The sequence below is a fragment of the Triticum aestivum genome, chromosome 6A, assembly GCF_018294505.1.
Source record: "Triticum aestivum cultivar Chinese Spring chromosome 6A, IWGSC CS RefSeq v2.1, whole genome shotgun sequence".
Classification (NCBI taxonomy): Eukaryota; Viridiplantae; Streptophyta; class Magnoliopsida; order Poales; family Poaceae; genus Triticum; species Triticum aestivum.
Genome location: NC_057809.1, coordinates 77,393,985 through 77,405,380, shown reverse-complemented (window position 1 = coordinate 77,405,380; position 11,396 = coordinate 77,393,985). Strand labels below are relative to the sequence as shown.

At 43.9% G+C, this 11,396-nt stretch overlaps 1 protein-coding gene across 1 annotated transcript; it reads right to left on the bottom strand.

The window, feature by feature from the left end:
• Positions 1-5,993: 5,993 nt before the first annotated feature.
• On the bottom strand, positions 5,994-11,378 carry LOC123129469 (WAT1-related protein At5g64700-like). Its single transcript, XM_044549622.1, has 7 exons — positions 11,143-11,378; positions 10,343-10,405; positions 7,761-7,877; positions 7,397-7,631; positions 6,541-6,699; positions 6,208-6,359; positions 5,994-6,072 (listed from the first exon to the last, which is right to left on the bottom strand). Exons 1-7 carry the CDS (start codon positions 11,376-11,378, stop codon positions 5,994-5,996), a joined length of 1,041 nt encoding a protein of 346 aa, XP_044405557.1.
• Positions 11,379-11,396: the final 18 nt, after the last annotated feature.

Below are 11,396 nucleotides of genomic sequence, written 5' to 3'. Positions count from 1 at the left end.
TCATTTTTCCTTTTTCTTTACCTTTTTCTTCTTTTTACTATTTTATTTTTCATTTACTTTTTATAAGTCTTTAATTTTCTTTTACTTGCTCGTCCCGTTTCATATTTTCTGTTTTGTTTTTCTTCTTGTTTATTTAATTTAATATTTTATTTTTCATTTTGTCCTTGCTTAATAATGTTGTGTTTTATTCTATTTGATTTTAGCATATTTTCCAACTTTCTAGCAGCCCTATTTTAGCAACGAAATTGCCTAACAATTTTTTTGTTAATCATTTTCAGTTGCACATCCATTAGATGTTTTTAAAGTAAATGTTGGCTGCAATAGTTGAGATTTTATTAGCGGGATTGCTAAAATTCAGTTGATTGAGTTTAACTGAAGTCCTGGTACATATATATGGTCGCTAGATCACTGTTTCCGTAAGATTCACGCACCACTGCTTGTCTAGTGTTACCCCGACCTGTTTAGCGCTCGCTTCTTCTTTTTTACTTTCCCGTGTTCGGTATTGATGCGTGATGTGCTGATTGTGAGAGGCGTTTTTCATTGTTTTTGTTGGACTTTTCAATTGCCATGTACACACCATATCTACCGCGGAGTACTCATCTCAGGGGAGGGGTATTTGTCCCTCGGGGTTCTTCAGTTGCATTTTTTCACCTATTTTCTCCTCTTTTATGCCAGATCTCTATTTGTGGATTTATTTACATATGTATTTTTTATGCTTGTATAATGTAGGAAATGCTTTTTCTTCGCTGGGGATTTTTTAACCATGTAGACATAAATTTTAGAGGGTATGTTGGTTGTTAGCGGGGTTTTAAACCATGACTTTTGTTTTGTACAGGACCGACATTTTCATATATATTTTTCTTGTTTATGCGTGAAAGAATATTAGCATATATTTTTTCTTGCACCCGGCTGCAAGTGCATGTCTTCTAACCCGACCGCAACTGGACTTTTTTGTTCTATCGGAGGGGGCGCTGGAAGAGGGGGCGGGCCAGTTGCAAGCTCGACAACAGCCCCGCAACTGTATGTCCCCCAACATGGTTGCAACTCGACTTTTGTTTTGTTGAAGGGGACGGGCCAGTTGCAAGCCTGATAATAGCCACGCAACTGCATGTCCCCCAATATGGTTGCAACTCGACTTTTGTTTTGTCGGAGAGGGCACCGGGAGAGGGGGCGGGCCAGTTGCAAGCCCAACAAAAACCCCGCAACTGCAAATGCCGCACCCAACCGCCATTGCATGTCCACCAACATGGTTGCAACTCTACTTCTGTTTTGTTGGAGGGGGCACTAGGAGATGGGGCGGACCAGTTGCAAGCCCGACAATAGCCCCACAACTCCATGTCCCCCAATATGGTTGCAACTCGATTTTTGTTTTGTCGGAGGGGGCACCAGGAGAGGGGGCCGGCCAGTTGCAAGCCCGACAACAGCCCCGCAACTGCAAGCGTTGCACCTGCTCGCAACTGCATGTCCCCCAACATGGTTGCAACTTGATTTTTGTTTTGTCGGAGGGGCACCAGGAGAGGGGGCCGGCCAGTTGCAAGCCCGACAACAGCCCCGCAACTGCAAGCGCTGCACCCGCCCGTAACTGCATGTCCCCCAACATGGTTGCAACTCGACTTTTGTTTTGTCGGAGGTGGCGCCGGGAGAGGGGGCAGGCCAGTTGCAAACCCAACAGCAGCCCCACAACTACAAGTGCCGCATTCGACCGCAACTGCATGTCTTTTAACCCGGCCGCAACTAGACTTTTTTGTTTTGTCGGAGGGGACGCCGGGAGAGGGGGCGGGCCAGTTGCAAGCTCAACAATAGTCCCTGCAACTGCCAATGCTGCGCCCCGACTGCAACTGCACGTCCCCCAACATAGTTGCAACTGGACCTTTGTTTTGTCACAGGGGGCGGCAGGAGAGGGAGCGGGCCAGTTGCATGTCCGACACTAGGAATGCAACTGCAAGTGTCGCACCCAACCGCAACTGCATGTCTTCTAGCCCGGCCGCAACTGGACTTTTTGGTTCTGTCGAAGGAGGCACCGGTAGAGGGGGTGGGCCAGTTGCAAGCCCGATAACATCCCCGCAACTGCAAGCGCCGCACCCGTCCGCAACTGCATGTCCCCCAGCATGGTTGCAACTGGACCTTTGTTTTGTCGGAGGGGGCGGTGGGAGAGGGGGCGGGCCAATTGCATGTCTGACACTAGGAATGTAACTGCAAGTGTCGCACCGACTGTAACTACATATCATGTAACCCGACCGCAACTGGAGTTTTTTTGTTCCGTCGGAGGGGTCGCCTGTAGAGGGGGCGTGCCAGTTGCAAGCCCGACAAACAGCCCCACAACTACCAGTGCCGCACTCGACCGCAACTGCATGTCCCCCAACATGGTTGCAACTGGACCTTTGTTTTCTCGGATGGGGTGCCGGGAGAGGGGTCGGGCCAGTTGCATGTCCGACACTAGGCATGCAACTGCACGTGTCGCACCCGACTGCAACTGCAGTTTTTCAACACGACCACAACTTAGTGTTGTTCTGCCAGTTTTTTATGATAAAATTATTGCACACCATATCTCAACTATAACTGCAAGGGATACAAGTACTAGCAACTAGCCGCTCCCTACACCTTCATTATTTTTTCAAATGCACATTGAACATTTTCAAAATGCATTTTTATATTTTAAATTATATGGTGAATATTTTTAAATCTATTTGAACATTTTTAATTACACAATAATTTTATCAACGCACAATGGATATTTTGAAATGTACAAACACTTTTTTCTAAAGTATAACCACGAAAGCAAAAAAATGCTTCCTTTTTTGGTGAACATGTAACTGAAAATGAAATCTAAATAAAAACATTGAACAAAAAACAGGAGAAATTAAATCAGAAAACCCAGGAAATAGAACAAAAAACTAGACAACACGCAAAATAAGAGAACAAAAACTAGACACAGGAAAATCATACAAAGAACTAGCGTCACACACTAGAGACTAGACACAGGAAAGCTAGACAACAAGCAGCGCCCAGAAAATCACATGGCATTAAAAGAACGCTGGTCCAAAAGAACGAACAATAATAGAAGACAAACACAAGGGCCGGCCCAGCAAAGACTGGACGAGGGAATAAGATGGGCTGGGCTATAAACTGGATGATGTCATCCGAGTGAGACTTTAGTCTCAGTCGACTGATGCTTAGACAGACCCTTAATTTATATACTTGAGCTCGTATTTTTCTAGATTTATTTTAGTCTTTCCGACGAAATTAATTCAATGGGAGAAGTTCCTTTCCACTACCACCTTATCAATCTCAAGATGTTGTGACATCAATCTCAATATCTTGGATGTGCTCATAGGGATAGGTTGTGCGTAGGTTCATAGGATTGGGTGTATGCAGTGCCGTAGCCAGAATATCTACACGCCCCGGGCCATCTTCGTTGCTACAGTGTTACTGTAGCTACAGTACGCGACTGTAGCTACAGTCAACGAACGTTTTCACCACCACGCCCCAGGCCACGGCCCAGGTAGCCTGAGGCCTGGCTACGCCCCTGGGTGTATGTACGTATTTATGATCAACTATGATTGTACTGTGTTAAAGAAAAGAGCCAATTTGTTAAGTCAAAAGATAAAAAACAATAACCGAGCAAAACGACAAGAATACCACTAACCCGAAGCGGAATATGAAAACATGTCACTATACCAAACATAAAGTGACCTAGACTACCGAACCGGAACTGAACCACGCTGCCTTGGAAAACCACCTGACTCCGACGCATCGAACATACCAAGCAATCACCGGAGAAGGCAAGCGTCTACCCTCTTGTTGTGGGTCGTGAAGCTCGGATCCTGCATGTAGATCACGAGGAACAAGAACGATAATCATGAGGACATGTGTAAATGATAGGAGACCAATGAATCAAATCCACATCAGAGCCTAAGAAGCTTCACACCAGGATCAAGGCAAGCCCGGAGACGTCGAAGCAATGCAACCCGGTGGCATCCGAGTTCCGTGATGATGCCCTGAATAGGGTAACGACACAAAGTGCCATCGCAGCCGAGCCCAAAACAAAGGGCTAAGGTTTTAAACCGGTATGCAGACACGAAGAGGAAACCCATAGCGACACTCCAAGGGGTAAGTGACACCCACAGGCATCACCATCGTTGGCCTCGAAGCAGAAAGCTTCCACCTGAATACTCCCCAATGCCACCATAGGCACAACCGGACCTGACTCCACCAGAGGGAGAGGGGCTGCATGGCCAGCACTACACCTCCAGATCCAGACCAGGGAGCTGCTACCGCCGGATCCACGACGACAATGCAGTGGCCGAGGGTCGTCCCCTCCTTTGAAAAAAAGAGTGTTTCTCTCCTCTTATGAACTACTCCCTCCGTTCCTAAATATTTGTCTTTCTAGATATTTCAACAAATGACTATATACGAAGCAAAATGAATGAATCTACACTTTAAAATATGTCTACATACATCCGTATGTGATAGTTTGTTTGAAATGTATAGAAAGACAAATATTTAGGAGCGGAGGGAGTAGTTAGGGGAATGATTCCAGGGAGAATGATTTACACTACTCTTTTCACAGAAAAGAAAAGGAAGAGCTACAGAAAACTGGTTGTGATATGAGTACGTATGTTCAACAGGAAACTTGATATCCACGCCATTTTTTTTATCAATATTATCTGGCAAAACATATATTACACTGGCTCCAATATTTTCTTGACAAACATAAATAAGCGCTAAATTTTGCTACTTGGAGAGGGACGGGGAAAATGCTCTCCCGAACAAAACAAAACAAAAAATCTTGCTCCCATGATGCACCCCGCGCGTGTCACGGGAGACCTTGTTCCGCCGCCGAGGCTCCTCCTCCTCTCTCGGCCGCCCCCTCCTTGCCACCGCCGGAGAGCGTTCGCGGGGCGAAGCCCGTATGGAGCTAGCGGCAGTGGGTCTCTTCTCCTTCTTCCCCTACTCAGGATCTTGGTAGTGTGGGATGGCTGCGCGGTGTGGGGGTGTGGGATCTGGCGGGGCTCCCGGCGATGGGTGTGCGAACACATGAGATGTAGGACGGGGAGGCAGTGTTACGACCCAGAAATGGATGTGCACTCGGCACGGTGGCGGTAGTGGTGCACTGAGCACGGTTGGGCCCGGTCGGTGGTGGTGAATGTCATTCTGCGGCAGGTGGAGTGGGGCTTCTCTAGTTGGCGGGGACGTGGTTCCACGTGGCGTTGTGTTCCGGCCCCTCCGTGTGTGGTGTCGGACTAAGGGCCTGCTCTCCTTCGATGGCATGGGTGGTGGTGGGGCGCAGTGACAAGATCAACGAAAAGTGGTGTAGGCGAGGCGGCGCGGGGACCTCTTGTAGACGATGGCGGTGGCTTGCCATTGCTTGCCAGGGGTGGTGTGAGCTTATTGCGGGTCATGGAGCTCGGATTCTGCCTGTAGGCTGTAGACCACGAGGAACAAGAACGATAATCACGAGGACATGTGTAAATCATATAGGAGACCAATGAATCCATTCCACATCAGAGCCTAAGAAGCTTTTGTACATTTTTCTACTTCCGAGAAGTGATTAGAGCATGGTCTATGCGTCATTGCAATACACACAACCACCTTTATTAAAGTTGATGCAAGACAATGAGGCCAAACTTGTATTTTTCTGTGCTAAGAATGCATACCACAAACAAGTAAAAAACATTAACCCCAACTCATATTTCATGTCATCCCTGTGATCATACGTGCACATGCAAGACAATTTAAAAAATGGACTAAAAGTAGATGGATTAAGAATACACTGCTAGTTAAGTGCTATTTCCAGCTCATTGTGGTACATGGATGTTGGTTTCTTTTTGCTCCGTTATCCAGGTCATAGTGAAACTGGACGTTGGGGTTTTACGAGAAAAAACCTATCATCCTGTCTCTTACATAAGAATTAAAATAATAATATTCTTGTATACATGTATAAAATTTGCAGCTTCTGCGGCTACAAGAACTTTGCTTTCTGCTGGCAAGATCTATTTGTCCCGCACTTCTTTTGATTTTGCTGATAGGAAAATGTAGAGCCCAGCAATCACCACTGTTGTGCCGAACAAGCTGCACATGTAGAAAAAGATGAACAGTTCAATCCCTTTTTGCCCAACTATAGTAATTATAAAAAAGTAAAACCTTTTACTTGAATCAAAAAGATGGCACGGGGTGAAGAGGGAGAAGAAGCGAAAAGGGACAAACCTTCCTGTCGTAATCTCGTCGCCTATAAAGATGGAGTCCAACAAAACAGTGAATACCACTGACAATGGGCTGAACATTGGAGGATATGCTGGGTCTCGCTTGGCGACGACCCATGAGTTCAAGCTATATTTCCCAGCCGTTGCAAGTGCCCCCTACATCAAATAATTTCCATGTTGATTTCCTAGTGAATAATTTTCCATAAAGGGTTTTCATTTACTAGTGATTTTGTTAATTTTGGCAGAATTGTTTCAAAGAAATTTTGTGTTGCTTAGCTTCAAATATGTCTCAGATTGTAATATGTTTTTTGGATATTTGCTAGACCCACTGACTCACAGAGTAGAAGATGGTCAGAAGGTTGAGATCCCATCCTAGCTTCCATGCACTTTTGTCCCTACTCAATATTATTCCAACTAGTGCTGTTTGAAATCCTCCAACCAAACATGTCACCATGGACGACCAGTATTTGTATGGATACACCTTCATAACCTTTGACTGCATGAAGATAATGAAAGTATTTCAAATAATTTGAACTAATAAAAACAATATATGAAGATAGAAAATGAATGTTCTAGTCGTCCCAATCTGGTGTCGAAGTTCTCCTTGCATGCAACAAGATCATCGTCAACTCATTCATAACATGCAAATAAAAGCATTGCTAGTTATATACATGAAAAATAATAATTGGATTTACTAGATGCACACTGATTACATCAACTAATTAAAAGCATGGTGAATGAAGAACACATCTAGAACCAAAGTTCAGGCTGAGTACACTTAAAAGGTTGTAATGGTACTAGTACGGTGGTACTGGTAACTTCATAGTTAGTGGATGCTAACTAGGGAAAAATATATCGTTGGAACATACCCATATATGATCTAGTTTTGAGTCTCTTATTAATACAAATTAAAGCTGACAATGAAGACCGATCTCAATTTTTTGGCACGTTTAGGGAGATAAAGTAGTTTGAAGATTCATTTTACCAACAATTATGATGATGTCACCTCTTTAGCCTCTTAATGCATGCATGCAAGTAGATCTCTCCACGACTATCTTTCCTCTCCTCTCATCATGTCTACCCGCTGTAAGACCAAAGAGGACTCGTCTCCCTAGCCTAATTATAAATAATTTAACAGACTTAACAAAAAAATAAGAGGGATAGCAGCAACAAGTCATTGCATACTCGGTCACCTGAATCAGGTACCAGCAAGCAAGTGTGATGCTGCTGCCTACCAAGAATATTGCCCCTCTTAGATGATTGCCTGCAACCTCCGTCGTGTTTTGCCCCATGTGGCGCAGAACGGGTTTCCAAAGATGCAGTATCTTGCCCTTGTAAAGGCTGATGAGCATTGTACCTCCAACCGAAAGTATGACGCCTACGACCTTGAGTGATCCAGCTATGCTCAAGATTTGCAATGTCTCCATTCTAATATGTTCAAGCATATCACATATGTGTTTGCGAAAATAAGATAGAATAGTGGTTATTGATTATCAAAAAGTTGATTTTGGACGTTTATTGTGAATGAATACATGAATAATGACAGAAATTTGGTACCTGAAGACGAGCGAGAGAATGAATGTGACCAGCGGAATTATGTTCAAAAAGATGACGGCATAAGCTGGCGTTGTATCACGAAGACCATAGTAGTATAGGCTCATTGGCACCGCGTACCTACATACATGATGTGTAGTTCATGTGATCGAACATTTTGTTCACACAATTCACCCTCTAATCAGGTATGCATTAGATTGAAAGTGACTACTTTTGTCTCAATTTTGCTTCGTGGGGTACTTAATTTTCTCTCTAACCGAAGCTCTTTGCAGCCAACCACTATGTGTACACATAGTTGACCTACAGAACAAGTGTACCCTATATATATTACTAATCACTAGCAAAAGGGCCCATGCGTTGTAATGGGAGAAAAGAATACCACGCGCTCTTAATTTATAGAAAATGGTCTATAACCTGAGTATTTGTAGCTACGGCCCAAGTAAAGATGGTTTTTGCCTACAAAAGCGCATGTTCAAGATTCCACATGTCTTCTATTTAAATGCGTACAAAGAAACGGGCAAGTGATCTTTAATTTCATCTCCAATCCTGATTTGTTGAGATGTTCATTCATAATCCGGATCAGTACCGATATGAAAGAAAGACGGATAATGCGATGTTGATTAAGATTGCACCCTAGATAGTATTTTTTATTCAAATAGTTAACAGGCAAAATAACATCATACTTTGATTCTATATATTTTTCTAATCAAATTTCATATATAACATGTTAAAATTGGAGTTACGGTTTAGAAGATATAAGTATTTTAAAAAACATTTAATATGTACTATGAGTTTAATGTAAGAAACATTAGGGGGTTTTCTATAAAATAGCATGACGGACTAAGAATACCTATTTATTTTATTAGTAGGTATAGACTATAATATAGCATCCTTGACTTGGTTCATATTTTTGCCAAGCATCTAACTGAAGTTTACTCATAAGATACTCTTTCGAGATTTTTAACATGCATGGCTTTAAGAGTAGACATTGCTAGAGACCAATTGTATTCCGTTACTAATCATTATAATATGTCGGTTTTTAAACGTATCACGAGTTCATTTGCTGGTCAAGCATCTAACTGAAGTTTACTCATGAGAGATACTCTTTAGGAGATTTTTAACATGCATGGCTCTAAGTGTTGACCTAGCTAGAGAACATTTGTACCCCGTAATAATGACCATGATATGGTGGCTTTGACTTATCATGAGTTCATTTGCTAGTCAAGCATCTAACAGAAGTTTGCTCGTGAGATACTCTTAGGATGTTTTTAACATGCATGGCTTTAAGAGTGGAGCTGGCTAGAGAACAATTGCACCCCATTACTAATCACTATAATATGGCGGCTTTGACTTATCATGGGCTCATTTGCTGGTCAAGCATCTAACAGAAGTTTGCTCAGGAGATACTCTTTAGGATATTTTTTTAACCTGTGAGGCTTTAAGAGTTCGAGAGGAAGTACAAAAGTAGGGAACACACACATTGGAGCCCACGTCTCCGGTTGCTATGTTGACTTGATAGATAACATCATTATAATTTATATTTCCACTAAAGCATGACGCATGGGGAATGATTCGCCATACAAAATTACTGATAATTTACAAGTTGCATTGTTGGTACCGATAAAAAAAAACTTGACGATGTCTCACAGTTTTATATAGTATCACTGCAGTTCAAAAGCTGGAGCCTGTAACCCCCGGATTGAAATAATAGGTTTGTGCTTCACTTGTGCCCGAAGTAGCCCAACACAAGTGTGCTCAAATTAATAGTATAGTAATTGCATGCTGTGGAGATAACACACTTTCAACAGCATCGTTATATAGTACGTATAGTTTATAATGTTACAATTGTATCTTATATGTAGTTGAAAGGCCCAATCCTATATCCTGCGGATAGAAAACAATAGGTTTATGCTTCACTTGTGCCCACAAGTGTCCCCAAGACAAGTGTCGTCTCAAATACTTGTTTAATTAACTGCATATGTTCCCCCGCAAAAAAAATAAAAATTTAACTGCATATGTTGTGCAGGAGCTAACAAACTTTTAATTAATCGAGAATGTGGGATAAGCTAGTACACCATGCATACATAAAAGGACATCCAGAGATCGACCAGCTGCGTGAGTAGTGCGATGTGCTGGCTTCACTGAGATCCACGTCGTCTGCCACTGAAATTAAGTACTCCCTCCGTCCGGAAATACTTGTCCTCGAAATGTTTGCACTTAGACTTATTTTAGTTATAGATACATCTATTTTATCAATTTCTAGGACAAGTATTTCCGGACGGAGGGAGTATATCACTGAACCTGAAGCTGGGACGTAGTGGCTCGTTTGGAGTTTTGGACGTGGCCTAGACCAGGACATAGGCGGTATCACGCACTAAACTAATAGCCTGCATCTAGTTTAGGGGGTCATCCAGACCGAGTCTCCAATGACACCACCGGGCGGGTCTTGCTACGTCCGCCCCTGGCTAAGGCGTGCATGCATAGATCGAGCCAGTACCAACCAGAACAACGTAACGAAAAACAGTTCATGGCAACTATTTGCGCGTCGACAGCATGCAGGTGCGATGTATGTACTGACTGCGTACCCGATGAAGGCGTTGAGGAAGATCCATCCCGTGGCGTGCCAACCCATCTCTGTCCACTTGCCCCTGCATGTACGCGCACAAACGGAATCCGCGGCTAGATTAGCTGGTTATATATAAAATCCATGAGGAATCAGGGCGCTCCGTCAATCATGAGTTGGTCTCGTGCAGCTCGCCGCTCCCCTGCCTCGCCTCGCTCGGGTCAAGGGAGGGGGAAGGGAAGTGAATTTTGCACTGTGGTGTGGTGGGTGTCCCGCACCCTGATAAACGCATCGTATAAGTTTCAAAAAAAAAACGCATCGTATAATAATAAAGAGTCTGTTGTAACAACCTCACGACATGCATGCATGCATGGGCCAGCCGGTCTGCGGCACCAAATCGCGCAGGATCATTCCGTACCTTACCTTACGCATCCGCAGAGTCTCTCCATCGATAGCCGTTTTTCTTCTTCGCTTGCATCGCGTCTTTGGCGTTGTTGTGCACTTTTTTTTCCCTTTTGGAACTTCATTGCGCACGACGCGTTTGTTAGGCACGGCTCCGCTTTCTTTCTTTCTTTTTTAATTAAAGAAAAGACTCTTTTACCACATGACATGTGTGGTCAGCTATTATGCTAAGTTAAGACAAGTATTTGTGGAAGAAGAAGAAGAACGGGAAAGAAAAGACTCTTTTTCTTTTTTTTTGCATGGTCGACTACGTAAGGTCGATTGTTTTCTTTTTTCCTTCTGTAAAAAAAAAAAACGTCTCCGAGAGTTTGTTTTTTTCGGGATACAGCCGAATTAATCTGCTGCGGCTCGTACGTGCACCTCGGAGCTTCCATTCGACTCGCCGCCCGCCCTCTCGTTGCCGCCACCGCCGACCCGGTGCCGGTGGGCCTCTCCGGCAGCGCCCATGCGGAGGAGGACGGGCCGCATGTATGCAAAGACCGCATCTTTTCCCTCCTCAATCCACATCTGCAATAACCGACCTCGTCTCCTTCTTCCTCTCCGGTCACCCTCGCCGCCGCGATTGCCTGCCACACCGACGGAGCGCATGCATGCATGCATGCAAAGACCACATC

Bases quoted from the DNA above. Each gene is read 5' to 3' on its own strand.
- LOC123129469 (XM_044549622.1), bottom strand. From the start codon at position 11,378: ATGCATGCATGCGCTCCGTCGGTGTGGCAGGCAATCGCGGCGGCGAGG. The intron at 7,878-10,342 runs GTACGCAGTCAG...TCATGTATGTAG, and splicing joins TTCCTCAACGCCTTCATCGG to GTACGCGGTGCCAATGAGCC. The intron at 7,632-7,760 runs GTACCAAATTTC...TGAACATATTAG, and splicing joins ATTCTCTCGCTCGTCTTCAG to AATGGAGACATTGCAAATCT.